Source organism: Eublepharis macularius, chromosome 16 (genome assembly GCF_028583425.1).
Source record: "Eublepharis macularius isolate TG4126 chromosome 16, MPM_Emac_v1.0, whole genome shotgun sequence".
Lineage (NCBI taxonomy): Eukaryota > Metazoa > Chordata > Lepidosauria > Squamata > Eublepharidae > Eublepharis > Eublepharis macularius.
Window position 1 is genome coordinate 46,599,135 of NC_072805.1, and position 18,992 is coordinate 46,618,126.

Genomic DNA, 18,992 nt, shown 5'->3' on the forward strand with positions numbered 1-18,992 from the left:
ACTAGGCTCTGATGAAACTAATCCCGTAAGGAATTTGATGAGTGGCAAATTAGGCAGGCGACGTGACCCCTTCGGCCTGTGTTTGCATTTATTGGTCTAGAAGACGCTCACACATAAATATGTACAAAGAGAATAAATTCCATTTGACTTTGGAGCACTTGGTCACCATCTCCCATTCTGGCTACTCCATGTCATAACCAAATGTTTTCCCACCAGCCAGACATTTGGGTGAGTCATTCCCTCTCGTTTCGCGTTTGTCTCTTATCAGCATGTGGGACCGGGAGACTTGCGGGGCTTTTGCCCTAGAGCTTCCAGCAGCTGCATCCTAGTTAGACTTCTCCGAGATTGGTATAGACTTCACTGAAATCTGACGAAGAGAGCTGTGATTCTCGAAAGCTTATGCCACAATAAAGTTGGTTAGTCTTAAAGGTGCTACTGGACTCTTTTTGATTTCACTGAAAAAGCCACCCTTTAACAAGACTTAGTTTGTAGGTTTGTACAAAACCCAAAAATAACATTTTTGTAGACAAACATTTCAGTTTCAGCCTTTCTGCGTGTTTCTCTGACTAGAGAATAATTATAGAATCTGGCTCCGGCTGTGCTCCTGAAGCTTGTGGGTTTTTAAGGCTTTCAGGTTTTTGGCCGCCTTGTGAGAGACTGTTGGCCAGTTTGTGTATAAGCTCCATTTTAAATGCTGTTTTTTGGCTCGTGGGTTTTCTTCTTCTTCTAATGGCCCTTGGTTTTGAGCACTCAGATAAAGAGCCCCCCGGGGCAAGAAGGGGTCCATTAAACATCTGTTGCTGTTGGTGTGTGAGCAAGTCGGCCTGTCTGTCAAGGCCAGAGTATGCAAAGTCTCCTTAACTGCTTAAGCCAACTTGAGCCTGAACTATGACCGGCAAATTAGATTTTGGCAGTCTGTCTAAACAAAACAACTTTGCAAATAGAAGGAGAGGCTTTGGAACAAATGTTCTCCAACATCCACAATGGTATTGAATTTGTCTTCACCAACTAGGACACTTCTGTCATTCTGTTCTCATTCTCAGCCCCTGAGCTTCTACTATCAAATGCTGAACACAAGGTATCTCCGTTAAGAATCTTGTATCTGTGACATGCTCCTGCTCTCCAGCAGCAAGCTTAATTGTGAACTCTTGCAGGTGCAAGAGTGAGAGTGCCGGCTTTAGTTTCAGGTTGAATAAGCTCATGTGGACTTGTCACAAATGGAAATTCAGATTCAAATGACCCTGTGATTGCTGTGACCTGGTAGGGGGAAAGTTGGACACTTGTTTGTCTGGACATCTAAAAAACCACCTTGAAGCGGCTGTATAAAGCAAAACCATTTTGGAAAATGATTTACCGTCACTGGGACAAACCAATGGTCCTTGACATCCCACATTCCAACTGTTTTTAAAAAGCATAATTGGAGCTGGAACAGTATGCCAAGTCCCTACAGGATTGCATAAACCTTTCTAATAGCATTCCAACCCCAGCCAGGTATGCAAATACCAGAGTCCTAGAAGTTAGTGCTGAAGTTTTAAGTTTCCAAGCCAACAAGCAAAGGGATCTTCCCACTCTTGGCCACCAGAGTAGTCAGAGTAGTTAACTTGCAACCTGAAAACAAGGAAGTTAGTATCAGATCTTAGGCTCAAGAATCGATTCTCAGAATGAAAATGCTTTAGGGTGATCCAGGAAATACTCTTTGCTGTGGGGTGGAGATCAACTACATACCGAGATCAACCACATACAATAACTTCTAAACAAATTATTCAGTTGCTCAGTCATCAACTGAATTGATAAATGGCTGAGAGTCCATCTGAAGGCGATAGTGGACATTCTGTAATAAATTGCAGTTGGGCTTTGTGTCAATGTGAAAGGAATCTACATGTGGACAGGAGAGAGCATTTAATCCTTCACCCCCACTTAAGTTTCACTAATTGAAACTGACCCTGTCTCCGCAAAAATACTGATGATTTTATTACTGTTGGAAGGAAAATGACAGGCAGAAGATGGTTGCCTGTCTTTCCCCTCTTCCATGGGTTATAACAGCACAGGGATTGGCCAGTTTCATTTAACAAGGAAAGTCAGGTGGAAAGATTAGCCGCCTTCTGGCCCCTCTATAGGGGCTTGACCAAATCAGGGACGCTTATGGCTGAAAGATGTACTTTAAAAAAAAGAAAACTAGGAAGATTTTATCTTGAATCCTCCAGGATCTTGTCTAGTTTCTCCATGAGAAAAAAAAAACTTTACAGGTCCTGATCCATAAGCATTCGAGGAATGTACCCGTATGTAGGCTGCTCTTTTCCCAGATGCTCTTTTGAGGCATCCAGTGTTGCTAACAAAGCTTGGATGCAAAGCTCTCCCCTTAGAATAGCCTCTAATGGGTTGCAGACGAGGGACCTACATGAGGTAACTCGTTTTTCAGAAACAAGATAATATCCTTAATTACATTCCAGTTTTAATCACTGAATCGTTGGAAAGCACTCCTTTGTATCAACGCCAGTTTCCCACTCTGGTTTCCACCATGAAGTGTTCGCTTTGTCTTCTTGTGCAGGGCATCTTATTTGCTTGCTGTCTTTTTTTTTTTTAATGCCTGGAGGGGCTCTGATGATTCCTCATTAAACAGGAAAAAGCATATTTTGATTTCACCAGGAATTGGCTCAGCCTTAAGCTGCCTGTGGGGACTGGGAAATGCCTTTTTTAAAGAAGTATTTCTTCACTATGCGGCAACAGAGTTTACCTGCTTATGCTGTTTTGCAGCCCCATCCCATTCACGTCTACTTTGCAATAAGTATACCTTTGGGTTCTGTGTGATTTACTTCCAGGTAAGCATGCAAGGGGTTGCTGCTTTGGGGCTCAGTGTTTTCTCCCTTCGTATGTGCTCATCGTCTCTTTAGGGAATGCTAAAATATTTTTTTCCCAAGTTCTGAGTTTGAAGGGCTGTTTCTGCAAAACCAGCCGCGTCCTGAGTGAGCCGCACGCAGAGACTCCTCTGATGCCGAAGAGAAAAGGAGGGTCCTCTTCCTATTAGGCTGCCAAGGAGTGAACGAGAGGCGATTCCTTGCTGTGTTCTCAGATCAATGCTGCCTCCTTCCTGCTGAAGTGAACAATGGTGGTGGTGGGGGGGGGGGGGTGGATGTGCAATGTAACAACAATCCTGATCACCATCATCAGAGACTTTCAGTGAACATCTGCGGGGAGACGGATTTGTCAGTCATAGAGAAAAATACCTCTCGCTATAAACCAAGATGGCCTCTTTGGAAACATTCACTGGTGGCATTAAGACAAAACAAAAGATGGCACCTGAGGTATACTACCTCAGAACATGGAGTTTCCATTTAGCCCCCTATAACTGCCCTCTGCCACCAGGTTTTCCTGGCAGCCAATTCTAGGGGGCTGTCTATGTCGGTCTGCCTCACTTAGAGCCAAACTACAAGTGACGCCTGACACAGGTTGGACACTAGTCGGCTTCCCTCAAGTTTTGATGGGAAATGTAGGCATCCTGGTCTTGCAGCTGTAATGGAGAGCCAAGCTGTAAAACCAGGGCGCCTACATTTCCCATCAAAACTTGAGGGAAGCCGACTAGTGTCCAACCTGTGTAAGACGTCACTTGTAGTTTGGCTCTGTGAGAGCCTGCAGTGTCAGCCAGAAGACCTGGGTTGAGGCGGTCTGCTGCTGTTGTGCCCCCACCCTCAACCTGGAGCTGCCGGTGGGGGGGGAGGGGAGGAGGCTGTACCCCTGAGAAGCATTTAGATCTGCAGCCTGGTGAAGGAGAAGATCTGGCCCCTGGAGCTGTTCTTTGCTGCCAGGTTTTCCTGGCTCTCATTTCGGGGGTGGGGGGAGAAATTGGAGGTGGAGAAGGATACCAGATGAGAGCTGCTAGTCATGTTTGGAAGAGCTTCAGCGGGACAGAAAGCTAATTCACATTCTCGTTTTAATTACTTGTGAGCGTCCTCAGAGACCCGTATGGGTGCAGAATATACTAGCAAGATACCTCTCATGGTGATGGGCAGGAGGAATGTGGAGGAAAAGTTTATGCACTGCAAGGATTCCTCAAAGAGAGGCAATCGTTCACAGATTGGCCCCAGTTACTGTAATCAGGAATCCCCTGGGAGCTGTTTGTTGTTGTTGCTTTGTGCTTTGTGCTGCTGCTGCTGCTGCCCATCCTCGTTTTGGTTTGCTGATATTCCAGAAACAGGCACTTGGAACATCCTTTGGCTCTTGCTTCGTCTTGATGCGCTTCTTCTGTGCACAGCAGGTGAGGGGAGGGAATGTGAGCATGGGGCATCAGGCCTCAGTCGTGCAATGGTTGGTTGGTTTGCAGCGTAGCATCGTCCACCCCTTTGAACTGCTTGAACTGTTACACTGCATCCATCTATTGTCCTCTGGACTTGCGGGCCAGTTTCTAGAAGCATGAAATCTAAAAGGCGTGTAAGGAGTCAATGGGGTGCCCTGAAACAGAAGGGGTAGGAGTGGCCGTCCCTGAATAGTGGCAGCTAGAACACCTTTGATTACCCAAGGGTCTTTTCCACGGGCTTGCTCACTCACAGCCAGGGAAAGCCACTATGCTCCTATGCCAGCACTTCAAATGCAGGGGGTGGGGGGTTCAGGCAATTTGCAGCCCCATACTCAAGCATACTGGGCTTGCCGATAGAGCAGAATGACGTTTCAAATAGATACGCCAGTAGGCATCAAGAGTTACATCAAAAACTATTCTTTAAAAAAGGAATAACAAGCACTTTGTGGTCATACCCTCATCAGCATTCTCAAAAAAAGCCCTCTGCGAAAGATTTGCTGGAAGAAGGCTGCCTTGTGTTTCTTTCTAGAGCCCAGTGAAAGAAGCACCCTCCGTAAGGTTGGCACCATAACAGGCCTGAACTGAAGAAGAACGAGAGCTCTGGAGACAAGGGAGGGGGGGGGGGTTACGCAATGAGCAAGACTTCCTGGGTGAAAGCCTTTGGGACACACACCAAGGGATCACAGAAAGACAAGGAAGTTTTGATACTGAACTAAAGTAAAAGGGAAACTGTTCTTTGCAGGCTGCATATGGTTTAAATATAATCAGCCGCAGCCCGCCAGATGTTGTCTATCTCACGTCTGTCACGGTTGCCCCAAAGTGGCATTTCCCATTAGCTTTGTATCATTAACCCTAACTTGATGGGCTTCGAGTTTCTTCTGGGTCTTAAGCATAATTGAGGGCTGTTCAGAGTAAGATATTACCAAGTCATTCAAGACCCAGTGATACACACAAAAACTAAAAGCAGATGATGGATTGGGGCGGGTAAGGGGTGGTGATATTTATTGTGCCAGGAAACAGTTCAGATAATGAAAGCTTTCTGCAGAATGGTTGTTTTTCCTTTCTGCCTCCTGGTAGAATTGAAATTGGTTTCAGTTTTCATAGTACAAATGTTTTAGATAAATAAATAAATATTTTGGTAAGGAATCGTGCAGAGAAAATCTAAACTAGATCCTTCTGGCAGATAAAGTTTTGGCAAATAAAGTTTTGGCAGATTTGCAGTGCGATCCAAAGCAGAAGTCCTTGACTTCAGTAGACTTAGGAAGGGGTAACTCCACATTGGGTTGCACGGTTAAGGTGCTGTTTTGAATTGGAATAATACACCATACTTGAAAATACTCAGCCATCACCTTGGTGGCAGTCCTTCAGTTTTGTACACGAATCCAAGCTTAAGTATATTTCAGAGTGGCTGCTGCTCATTTTACTATGAAGTAAAAGAAGGTTTCTCAGTTGTTCCATCCTTAATGTAACCTGTGTGCTGAAAGCATGAGATCACAGCAGGTAGCAGCTCTCACCCTCTCTTTTGGGGGGAAGAAAACCCAGGACTCGTGCATTAATATCCGTAGCAAGGATACATGGCCTAAGAAGAGTGACTTCACTCTAAACCCGTTGATTTCAATGGGCTTAGATGGGAGTTACTTCTTAGATCGGCAAAATAGTAAAGAGTCCAGTAGCACCTTTAAGTCTAACCAACTTTATTGTAGCATAAGCTCTCAAGAACCATAGCTCCCTTCGTCAGATGCATCGAGGGTATGAAGAAACTCGCCAGAGATATATAGGTGGTGAGGGAAAGGGGGAGAGGCTGCGGGGAGTGAGGGCCATGTAAATGCAAAGCAGTTGCAAAACTCATGAAAGAGGTGGAGTGCGCAATGGAGGCTGGGTGTGTGACCCCTTCCCTCCATTGCTGAATTTGAATGGAATGCCTGAAGGCAGTTACTTCTGGTAATGAGAGAACCACCCAGAGTCTGTGTTCAATCCAAGTCTGACTTAGTCAAATTTACATATGAATTCCAATTCAGCAGCTTTCTGTTGAACTATGGTGGTGACCTTTAAGTCCTTGATGGAGTGTCCTGGTAGATTGTACTCTTTTAGGATTGCACTGTCTGTCTCCCGTGATAGGTCCTAGAGTGGCTGGAGCAGGTGTGGCAGAGAAAGGAGGACTGGAGGACAGAATAGTGGTGGAGAGGGGAGAAGGAGATGATGGAGGAGGCAGAGAAGCTGAATACCAAAGGAGACAATGGTCCTTGTAAAATGGAGCAGACCCCACCTCTGCCCTGACCCAGCCTACTCAAAGATTTTCCCCAGTCTTTGCTGCCTGAAATCCTTTAATGGAAAACACCAAGGATTTAATTAGGAACCTCTCCCTCAATTCCTCACCCTCCTACTATTGTGACTCTCCCCACAGCAGGATTGCTCCTCCTAGCAAGGAATAATATTCACTGGAGACTCAATGGAGCTCTGCTTGCAGGACATAAAGTCTTGCTTTGTTACCTATGAGTCCAAATCCCTGACACTGTTGGTCCTTTTCCTTCCAGCTCGGAGTTTTTAGTGTTTACACAGAGCTTCTTAAGGCCGTTCTTTGCATTATGAAACAGTTCAGTTGTGAATAAGCAGCCATCTTGCAAGTAATCATGTTCTCATGTGTGGAAGTTGCTTCAGTGGCCTTCAGAGCTAAACAATGAAGAAGGAATCAGTGCATTCCTTTTTGTGTGTTGCTGGGTTTTATTATTGTTTTTAAATGAAGAAGCAACCTTGGGATTTGCCCAGCCTAATAAAACCCCCTCCCAAATTACCCAAAATAGCTGCAATAAAAATGTACTCTGCAAACTTAAGCAAGATGGCTTGGCAGCTGAGAGGTTGAAGAACTCGTCCTTTTTGATGGAAACAGTGTTTTGTGTTTTTTACCACACATCTCCCTGCTTGGAAATGTCTAGAGTGAACATATATGTGGTGGTGGCTCCTTGAATAGCAATAAACATTAATGAAGCAAGTTTGTGATCTGGGCAGTTACTGGGGTTTGGGAATGGAGAATGTATTACATTTTAATATTTTCCCCCTCGTTTGGCGGTTCATTGTTAATGGGAGGGGGGTGCTATTGGTTGCAGATGGGAGCTATTTTTGAAAGAAGTGAAGTAGTGGGGGTGGAAGAGGAAGGTCAGAGACGTGTAGCCTGGCTTGGATTCTTCATTCTACTATTACAAGGATTTGTATTATCACCTCCATGGAGGTGAAAAAGCCAAATAGTTACACGTGGTGCTCTTTAAAGTGTGTTTCAGGCTTATCACCACCATTATGCAAGGAGGATGAGGGAGGTTCAGGTTGCACATGCGCCGATTGAGTAATGTGCAAAGGAGCATGCGTCCTAGATAGAGAACCTTCATATCTGCACAGAATACAGCTGGCCTGAAGAGGTACAGTTTGACCCACCACCACATCTCTGCCTATCCGTTACGTATTTGTCCTGCGCTTCCCAAAGAGCATGGAGCAGTGTTTGTGGTCCCCCCGCTCTTACATCCCAAAACATAGTGAGATAGGTTAGGAGGAGAGAGAATGACTATGAATGTTCTGTATATGGGTCTTGTTCTGTATATGGATTGGCAGGATCTAGCGCAAGCAGAAACACCCCCAAAGAGCAGGAATCGCCTGGTTTTGTCCTGCCCTTTTCCCAGGCGTCTCAGGGAGGCGGAACCGGTTATCCCTGCTTCTGTTTTTCCCCTACAACAACCCTGTGAAGTGAGTTAAGGTGGGAGAGGGCTGCTGGCCCAAGAGGATCGCCCAGTCCTAGTCCAACACCCTCGACTATTGCGCACTGCCAAATGATTGGAAGTATTGCACCCATGCTTCCACTTCTGGTGGGCCACCTGAAGTGGTGACAGACGGTGGAGGGGGGAGGCCCTCCTAGGCCCAGGAGAGGGGGCGGTTTCTGCTTCTGCCGTCTTCTCCATCCTTGATGGATGCCTTGCTTTTAATTTTTTCCAGATGTCCAGTGGTTCTTTATGGGAACCCAATTTTTGACCATGGCAGTTACCGCTCATCTTCCCTGATAAACTTTTAAATTAGTTTGGTGTATTTAGCCGTGTATATTTTTTAACTATTGTTTTGCCAAGGGTCTGGCACAATACGGCCGAGGTCGCTGTACCAGTTTACGGTTTGTTTCTAATCAGCATTTTCAGCAAAATGGTTTGAATGTTGTAGGAGGCGCCACCATGACCCTCTCAACCAACTTTTTAGTTAAGTTTTTAAAGATAAGCCTAATAGTGCCTGCTGTCTTCACCTTCCCAAAGCAGCCCAAAGTAGAGAGGAGTCTCTTCAGGGGTCTCTTTTTGGCATGTGCGTGTTTCCTAAAACCATCTGTTCTATTGGAAGGGCATTTCTGTTATTTTTTTTGTTGTTTATTGGCCCTCTTCTATTACCTGTTTTGTATCAGCATGAAAGGATGTCTGAGAAGCCCTCTGGAATTGCAAGGGAGAGTTCAACCTTGGGGCAGGCTATTTGTTTAGGGTCCTTTTTTGTAGAAGGGTTCCTTTTATTTTTTTAAGGTCAGTGGCAGGTAAGGAATACAGAACTGAACTGGTGGTCTAGAGATCCTATGAACGGCCGAACAAAGGCAGTATTCTTGCTCCAGAACCATTTGCCAGAGTTCTCTCGTAGATCTCCTGGCTTTTTGCTAAGCGAGAACAAAGGCTTCCTTGCGCTTGTAGCCACTGTATAATTGTGTTGCTATTATTAGTACTTATCTATTACTTTTCCTGTGTATTTTAAAAGGTTTTGGAAACATCTGACTAGGAACGTTTTTTAAAAAAACCCTCTTAAACTTGGCTAGGCGATGGCACATGGACATTCACTCTCCAGTCACACAGTTCCTGCTCCTTTACCCTGCCCCAAAGTGCCTGTACGCAGGGGCTGCATCATTCATTTCCACAGAGGGACCCAGTAGGCACACACCGAGGGATACAATTGCAGGTGCAAATCTGTATCTGGCATTGGAATTATACAGGGGAGGACTTTATAGGCACACAGAGGCCTGTGCTTCTCAGAGCTTCTGCACCCAGCAGCACACTAGGTCCTCAATGAAGCAAGATGCAATCTGAAAGCTGTGCCTCAAGATCCTTTGCAGTATCACAATGTCCTTACGTTTGGGTCATGTTACAGCCGCATTTAGTCAGACAGTTGTCCCCTCCCTCCTCGGTCACACTGCAAGGGATCTTAGGCCATGCCTCTCAGATGGGACGTTGTGCGTGGCAAAATGCCTCGGACTGACCCAGCTCTCCCACCTTAAGAAATGGCTGGCTCAGCAGCATACTTAATTCCCTTCTTACAGTGTGGCCTAGCTGAGATTTGGGAAAGTTGAGATAAGGGTTATTAATCGTATTTTGTGTACTAGACACGCTCAGAAATTGCTGGGATGCAATATGATAGCTGCCCAGTACATTTTGGGGGCTGAGTTTTATTAGGATTCTTACCTGAACAAGTAAAATGGCTAGAAAAACAGAGATAGTATTTTGCTCTTTTAATGGCCATTCGTTCTGAAGCAAAAATGCTTGGACAGATCCAAAGTAACTTTACTGCACGAGTCCCCAAGTCCAGCTCTCGTGCTGTCTGCGACGTGATTGTTCTTTGAAGGTGGACTGCCAGCATCTAATACCCATGAAAGACATATTTAAAAGAGCTGGAGATTCAGCACAGCTGTGACAATATTTCATTGCTTGTAAAAAGCACACTGCTAAATATTCTCTGTAGTGCTTATGTGAGATGAAATGGAGAGATGTTGAGATGCTGAATGTACTCCTTTATGGGCTTCAGGGGCTTTTTGCATGGCCAGCTGAAGAATGGTTGTTTGGGGGTTGGTTGGTGGGTTGGCTGGTTGGTGATGCTTGTGGACTTTACGGCAGGACTTCTTTTGTCATTTGATAACAAAAAAAGAAAGATGCTAGCCAGCTGGGGAGGATTCAGATGTACTGAGCTGTGACTGAGTCTCTCGATCGACCCGTGCTTTTGCTGAGCAAATTTAAAAATAATACACTGGAAGGCTCTATTGGCTTACTTTCTGAATTCTTTAGCAATAAAAGTATGAGTTGGAGAAAAAAGATGTCTGTTTTCCACCAGTTTTCTTATCTGGTTGGGTCATAATTTCATAGGCAGCACAGTAGCTTTGAATAGAAACTGTAAAATAAATTAGATTTTAATCTGTGCACTTTGAACTTGTTCTCACCCCTGCCTCCTAGGCTGTTTAATTACGAAGCATCTTCTTTGTGGCTGTCTCCATCGGTCCAGCAGCTGTTTGCCTGCCTGCTTGCTCTCTTACATTGCAACGCTAAGCCGAGTACGGGCTTAGACTGGAGTAACTCTGATTAGAATTGCACTGTTCATCTCTTAATCTGTGCGGGACCTTTTTTATTATTAATCCAGGGCAATATATAACATATTTTACGCAGAGGTCTGAGTTGTAGAGAGGAAGAACGCATCCTTCTCAGGACTCCCCTTGTTACATCTGCAGTTTACTTCCAAACAAGTCTGGCATTTGTCCTGTAAACAGAATATTTAACCAGTGAGAGATGACAGGCTTGAACAAATGTACAAAGAGGAGTGCAGCAGAACTGGAGGTCTTACACGGTCCCGAAGCTCCTAGAAAACGATGAATACTCTTGCCTTGGAAGAACCAGCCTCTCTTCCAAATCCTATAAACCTGGCAGGGTTAACTGATATGCTGATGGAGAGTTTACTCCCTCACTTATTACCACAGATCCTCTCATCTGTTTTCCTTCTATGGGTGAGTTAGGAAAGATTAATTTGATCCTTTCCCTATTACAAACCTAGGAATGGAGGTTTGGGGAGCTGGGTGTCTCAGGAGGCTTGCGCAGAATTTAGTAAATTCCTGCTCCTTTTGTGTTTTAAAAAAAATTGCCAAATGAAATTGAATCTCTCTTTCCTTGTTTAATAACCCTCTGAGGTTTGGGGAATTTGAATAAACCGTTGAACTGATAGAATCGCAGCACCTACCCGCAGCGTTGCAGTCAATGGAAAAATTGTGAAGCTATTTTCTGAAACGCCAGCATTGCGCTGTGACGCCTGTTTACCCAGATGGCTTCGAACATTCACTTATTTCAGGCCTGGACCAAGATTTTGGAACTTGGAAACAAAAGGTTTTGTGTGAGAGGTTTTCTTTTCCTGAGATTCATTGAGATATTGTGCAATTCTGGTGTGAGAAGAAGGAAGTCCTATTTTAGAAATGGGTTTGGCTGACCTGTACGAAGGCCACATTCCATTACTTCTTGAAATGTGATTTAATATAATAAATTGACACATTTCAAAAAGAAGATGGCGTATCATTTTCACCTCGATAGTAGCAGCTTGAGAACAAAACTTTCCTAAAATCGAAGGAGTTGGATTGAAGTGAACAAAAGGGTTTAGGAAAAGGACTCTTTTGAAGAGGAGTGTTGGATCTCCCCTCCTGCTTCAGAGCCTTGCGGCGAACTCCCACAACACTTCTTGTGACCCATCCTTTCCTTTCTCACGCAAATGAAACAAATATATTGTGTGAACAGTCTGTCAGGGGGGACCAGAGTTGCACATTTATTAAACTGAAGTGACTGAGTGTAACTGGCCTAAAGCTGGTGGAGTTCTCAAAATGCCACTAATGGGAAGCAGTGTCCTCATGGCATACCGGGGATTTAGCAGTTGTTTGAAAGAGGTTAGTTTTGTATTGCTTTTAAAGGGTTTGCAGCTTTATTTGCACACTGTTAAGTCATGCGAATAAAGGTGCAGTACTTTAAAAGGCAATGTGTCAATCCAGCATTGAAGCAGTATTCAAAAAAACAACGTAGAACAAACAAAGACCCAACAATTTGCAAATGATGGTTTTCTTTGGTATGTTTCGAAGGCAAAACTGACATAATTTTAATTCCTTTGCAAATACTAGTAATGTGCAACAATGAAATGAAGACACTTCCTTAAAATATGAAATGGTTCTAGACCATGAGAGTATTATGTATTAAATATCCACTGGAGCGGTTTATTTTTCATCAGGGATTAATTATCTCTCAAACAAGGTCGCTGCTATTTTCTGGAAGCTCTTTTGGTCTGCGTTGTTACTGACTGAAGGATCCGTTGAACTTTCCTGGTCTCGTGCCTGCTTTGGGTGTTAACAGATGTTTCACAATACATCTGCGATGATGTCTGCTCACAAGATACTGTCTCTCTTGGTTTTGCCTGCAGGTGCTACAGGGTGCTCAGCTGATCGCTCTTGCCTCCTCGGATGCCTCAGCTGGTGGCGTTGATGGATCGCCGCTCCAAGGGAGTGATATCCAAGTCCAATATGTCCAGCTGGCGCCTGTGACAGACCACTCAGCTGCGAATCAAGTGCGTAGATCTTGTCCCTGTTTGAAGGGGGGTGAGGCAAGGGAACTCCCAGAGGGAAGCGATAATGCCATCGACTAGCATTCAGGACCCACCAGACTTGTAAACCTCAAAGGAGGATCTAGCCAGCAGTCATCTTGTTATGCGCCATAATTTGCTTGTCCATACTTGCAACATGGTGCCGTTGCGCTATGTGGTGATATGGAATGGTTTTAGGCTGAAAACCAGGCTTGGTGCCAGCAAAATATGAAATCCCTTTACCCAAATAAACTATTCAAATTAAGTACACTTGTTCATCTGGGGTATCTTATTTTGCTTTTTTCTAGCCACAGGGAGAGGCAAGAACAGCCCAAAGATCCATTCATTCAGTACAGACTTAACATTTCTTCGCTTTCTGAGATTTCATTAGGCATCGCTCTCACATCTGCACACTAATCTGTGTAGTCAAAAGAACCAGTTTCTTTTTTATGTTTTCAGTGGAAGTTGAAACTCTTAAGAAAGTGGAGTTCTGCAATTAATATCAAATTGTAGCCGTGGAGAGTGCCATCAAGTTGTAGCTGATTTATGGCGACCTCTGCTGGGTTTTTCAAGGCAAGAGACTAACAGAGGTGGTTTGCCATTGCCTGCCTCGGCATAGCCACCCTGGTCTTCCTTGGAGGTCTCCCATCCAATTACTAACCAAGGACAACCTTGCTTAGCTTCTGAGATCTGACAAGATCAGGCTCACCTGGGCTATCCAGGTCAGGGATATCAAATTACTTGTTCTTTAATGGCTTGTTTTTTAATGGTTTTTAATGGTTTTTTAACTGTCACCTGCCTCAAGCAGGACTCTGAAGAGGTGACATAGAAACATTCTTTAAAAAAACACACTACAAATAAATTTGTTTTCCCATGCAACTAAGTATTGGAAATGGAAAGCCTAGACGTGTCTAGGGGCTTCACCAGGCATGAGAGATGAAGTCACGATTTCTGTCAAGATTTTGTTGCTCTCACCATTCACTTTGTTCAAAAATTTGCAGTACTCCCAATTGTCATTGTTTTATTATGTTTCTTCAGAGGGTATAATTCAGAATGTTATATTTTTGACCTTTGTTATTCTTGAATCACAAAAGTCTAAGCAGCGAGACCACAAGTGACTGCCCTGCAGGCCAGGGGCGGCAGGAAATTTTGGCCCTCAGGGATAGGAGTAGAATTTGAGTTTCCAGCATAGATTTGGGGCCAATCTTTTGCCCCTCTCCTCTCCAGCACAGGGGCTCCAGATCTATTAGGATGTGTGCAAGAGTGGCCCTGATTCCTGCCACTTTGGACTTGGAGCGTGGCACATGCCCGATAAAGGCAGGCCACCATGGAGTTAGTGAAACCTACCCAGCAGCTCTGGCGCTGAGCGAGGCTCTTGGAAGTGATATGCAAATTAAGTCAGTGGGACAAGCTGGGCCAAAGGAGGTTTCAGGCTCAGCCCCTGGTGCTGGGTGTCATCCACACAGGCTTATGAGCCAAGGATGAGCCAGAGGTGGGGCCAAGAATGCCAGGGGTCAGAGCCAGGAAATCGAGTCAGTCCAAGGTGAGTCACTAAAGGGCTTGGCTGTTCTCAGGTCCAAGAACTTTCTGTACTTTTTCTGTGTCCAAGTGGGGGAAAGCTTTGGCTGCAGAACTGAGAAGACACGTGGGTGCAGCCACAATTGAACAGAATCAACTGCATATGGCCATAGGATCCAAATTAGCTACAGCCTTCCAGTTAATAACAACAATAACAACATTCGATTTATATACTGCCCTTCAGGACAACTTAATGCCCAGTCAGAGCGGTTTACAAAGCATGCCATTATTATCCCCACAAAAAAACACCCTGTGAGGTGGGTGGGGCTGAGAGAGCTCCAGAAAGCCGTGACTACTATCCCCAAGGTCACCTATCTGGCTTCCAGTGGAAGAATGGGGAATCAAACCCGGCTCTCCAGATTAGAGTCCCGCGTGCTTAACCACTACACCAAACTGGCTCTCCGTTCCTTGTCTGGTGGTTATGTGGAACAAACGAGCATGCCGGCTCATAAGGGGCACCCTGCATGCTTTCTTCCCACCCCCTTGCCCGGCCCTAATACCTCTGATACGGCCCTGCCTCTGATGGTGCTTCCTCTCCTAGAGCTTTGACCGTCAGCTTTTCCATTCCAAGCCCCTGTTCTGTAGCTATTTCTAACCTGGCTGCAGCCATTGGCACAGAGCGGCGTGTTCCATTATTTAAGTTAAAATGGTACTCTTTAGCTCGATGCACATCAGAAGGTTTTTTTCCTTCCCTTTTTTTGCCAGTTTGAGCTGCCTCTCTCTATAAATTGTAACTCGGCAACGGTCTGATTTTGTAAGCCAAAGGTCTGGAGTTTGCAGGGGGGCTTTGTATGGGAACTTAGCCTCTCCAAGCATAAGTCCTCCAGTAAGGGGCAGCAGAGCAGTTTGGAATGGCCAAAAGACACTGTTCGTCTTGCTGGACCTCTTTTTTCATACAAGAGGGTAAAAAACAGGTAGAATGGCGTGTCTAGGAGGCGCAGAACACGCAAACTTTTCTCACTAGACAATAGGAAAGTAGCTAATTCCTGACAAAATGAAGGAGGAGGATGGTGTTGGCGTCTTTAGATTTTTAAAACACAGTGAAGTTTTAAGCATGTATAAACTCTGCTGCAAGCATATGTGAACTCTGGTTGAAAACCTGGGAAACGACTCTGTATCTTGGTTGTTGTGGGTTTTCCGGGCTGTATTGCCGTGGTCTTGGCATTGTAGTTCCTGACGTTTCGCCAGCAGCTGTGGCTGGCATCTTCAGAGGTGTAGCACCGAAAGACAGAGATCTCTCAGTGTCACAGGTCTCTCAAAGATCTCTGTCTTTCGGTGCTACACCTCTGAAGATGCCAGCCACAGCTGCTGGTGAAACGTCAGGAACTACAATGCCAAGACCACGGCAGTACAGCCCGGAAATCCCACAACAACTATCGTTCTCCGGCCGTGAAAGCCTTCGACAATACATCGACTCTGTATCTTGCCTGCACACGGTATTCAAAGTGCATTGTGGGAAACTCGGGGTGGTTTGCTGGTCAGTTTTCTTTGTTACTTTTATGTCACATGTTTCTTCCGTTATGGAACTGAAGACGGTACGCACGGGGTTGCGAGGCAGTCTCCCATCCTAGCGCTGAGCAGGCTGAGGTCTGCTTCACTTCAGCAAGGTGGCTCTGTCACGTGCCTTCCACCTCTGTCCTTGACCTAAGAAGAGCTGTGACGATAGAAAAGCTTCCCTCGAAAGGCTGAGCTCTCCACCACTGACGTGCGCTCACACCCCGCCCGAGTTCTGCAGCAAAGCGTTGCATTTGTGTTCGGATCCATTCACACCGGGAGAGTTTGTATCATCCTCCTTGGCTCCATTTTATCCTCACTGCAACCTTTGCCAGTTTAAGAGCAAGATTCAGGTCCAACAGCAGCTCAAAGACCAACTAGATTTCCAGAGTCTGAGCTTTCAAGAGTCAAAGCACCCTTCTTCAGATACATTTAGAAGTGGAATTATGTAGGGTTTTATCCAGCCAGAGAGTGGGAGGGGCATTTGACGTAAGGGTGTAAGATATAATATTAGCTTGATAGAGTCGGGGTGCGAAAAGCAGGAAATCAGCATCTGTAGTGAGAGAAGAATCCAGTGCCCCTCCCAAGCCCTGGGGGAAGGGGGTCCATTGTTTCAAATTTGCAAATAAACTCCATTTCAGCAATCTTGAGATTGTAATTTTCCTCTGATGCTTCTTTGCTTGAGAACTGCTACTCTTAGGTCAATTCTTAGGAATGTCCTAGAAGATTAAAATGATCTCCCGCTGGTTTTTGAATGTTGTGGGTTTTGATGTCAGATTTATGTCCATTTATTCTTTTGCGAAAGGACAATATAGGGAGTTGAAGGGTATGAGGTATGGTAGTCATGTGCCACCCAGCAAGTTTCCATGGCAGAGCAGGGATTCAAACCTGGATCTTCCAGATCCTAGTCTGACACTTTATGCTATGCTGGCTTGGTCTCTTTATAGTACTATGATGTAACTCTCTGATACGACTTGACAGTGCGTACCTAGCAAGGCACAGAGCCCAGGAGGTGGCCTGCAAGTGTTCGGAGCCTCTGCCAACTCCCCTCCCAGAACGCCTGTTGCTTGCGATGGTTGCTGCACCCAGACCTGCCAGTTCTCCTTGTAGCACTTCTGAGCATTTCCAGGAGAATCAAAACCAGAAGCAAACCCTGGTACCTGCCATTCTTCATCTCTGGAAGTTGAGTATGGCTTACGATTGACAATAACATGCAAGGCATGTGGAAATGCCCTGGTCGTGCAAATGCCTGAAAGAGTATAAGCAGCATCATTCCTTAATAAAGAAGGACCGCATTGACTAAGTAAATGGCTCAAGCTAGCATGAGATTCCAGTTTCTCTGCACCCATGACTGGCAATGTGGATAAATCTGCCCTTGTAGCTTGAAAAAGGCACGGCCCTTCCCTGTGTGAAATGCGCTACTGATATAATCCAGCTATTGTGGAGCTGTGATCCAACTCCAAATATTACAGTCTGTGGTGCAGATGCTGGTTAGGGGAGGGAGAAGAAGTGGCACATAGTTACAGTCCTAATCCTAATTATGTCTACTTAGAAGTAAATCTCATTGAGTTCCGTGGGATTTACTCCCTAGTAAGTGTGTTTAGGATTGCAGCCTTATACAGCATGTTTTAAAAATGGATTGGAAGCCTAGGTGGTCCACTTCCATGTACCCAGAAGTGTCAGTGTGAAGCTTCATCCCTTTAGTTTCCAGGTGCCCTACACTGCAGGAGGGGTCTGTTCAGGCCAGTTGCACCATCAGAGTTCTTTGCTCAGTGCATGGAAAAGATCCTCTGATTGCCCGGGTCTGTTTGCAAGCTCCAAGCTGCAAAGTGGATAATGTGGAAAACCCCATGGGCATCCGTTGTTTTAGATGTCCTGGGGACCCCTACCTTGGCTACTGGAGGCTTGTGAGAGCAGCTGGTGGGGCTATTATTTGGCACCATCAATTGAGGTGGATTCAGTCCAAGACAGTGGGAAACGGGAAGACCTCTTCCAGCCTCTACACCTAAGGCTGCCTTTCATTAGCAACTTGATTAGGTTGGCTTGCTTGTAAAGTCATTTTCAGGTAGTATTTGCCTTTCCCAAGATATTTGCCTAATTGAGTCTTTGCTGGGAAATGCTTGTTGTGTGGGACTAGGCACCCGATCGTGGCAATTCCAAGTCAAACCCAGCATTTCTATACCTGCTGAACCACCTGCAACCTTTTTGCCTCCTCTGATTCTAAGACTCTGGGCACCCGTGGAAGCGAGGCATTGCAGACAAAGACATCAGTTGTGATGCTCTAGACTATAGTCTTCAGCGCGGGAGAGTGCTGGCTTCTTGTCTTTCCTTTCCAGCCTAGAAAGCGCTCTGTAGACAGCCAGTGCTGTCAGAGTGATGAAGTGTTCACGCATCGTATAATCAGAAGTGTTCCTTTTTAGCAAACTGCCTGCCTGGTTATGAGCCTTTGGATTTTTCCATAAATTACCTCCCATTGAATCTGAAGGGGGGGGGCTTCACTCGTGACTTCAGCCTCCCTTCTCACCATTCAAATTTGACAGGAGTCGGCTGTTTTGAATCCAGTGATAAATCTTTACATCTGTCTCCCACACCCTTGGCAGCAATGGTGGAATTGCTCTCTTGCAGACACTTTGCCCCATGTTAGATTTTAATATTGTGGTTAACCACAGAGATTTATACCATGCTGCAGATAAACTGAAAGGAATGTTGAAACTTTAAAAATAATGCAGACGAGGCTAGAAATGGGTTTGCTGTTGCTGGTTGGACTGTCTACAGAGCTCAGTGCCCAAGTCGAGGTAGACAAGAAGAGCACAGAACAGGAGGAGAAGCTCCAGGAAAGCTCACTGATCTTTGGGTAGAAAGAAAGCGGGCTGGGGGCTGGGGCAGGAATCCTGTTGCAGTGGGAAATCTGCACCACACAGAACCCTTTTGTGTGTGGGGTGGTGTTTTCTCTCTGTTTATTACTATGCGCCAGTCTGGAGGCACAGAAAGGTTCCACAAGATGCACTTTTATTGGAACCTGCTGTTGCCGTGAGAATATAGATCCTTCTGAGTCACACATAACTCTTCACCAGAACTCAAAGACTTGCAGGCTTTTCCCTGATGCAAGTCAGACAACTGGTTTCGTGCATCTTCTACTCTGAGGGCACTGCTGGTTCTGCCAAACGTGTTCCACCGCAGCTTTGGTTTCTCCAGACACCGTGCCGTGCTGTCTGGACTCCCCTGAAAGAGTGCATGTTACTAAGCGGCCGCCTGG

The 18,992-nt window shown here is 45.4% G+C and overlaps 1 protein-coding gene across 1 annotated transcript in view; it reads left to right on the top strand.

The window, feature by feature from the left end:
* Positions 1 to 18,992, top strand: part of BANP (BTG3 associated nuclear protein) — a 175,981-nt gene that overhangs the window by 153,997 nt on the left and 2,992 nt on the right. The window contains exon 13 of the mRNA XM_055000228.1: positions 12,506 to 12,649. Coding sequence (XP_054856203.1) covers positions 12,506 to 12,649 — 144 coding nt within the window. The remainder of the gene's footprint in view (positions 1 to 12,505; positions 12,650 to 18,992) is intronic.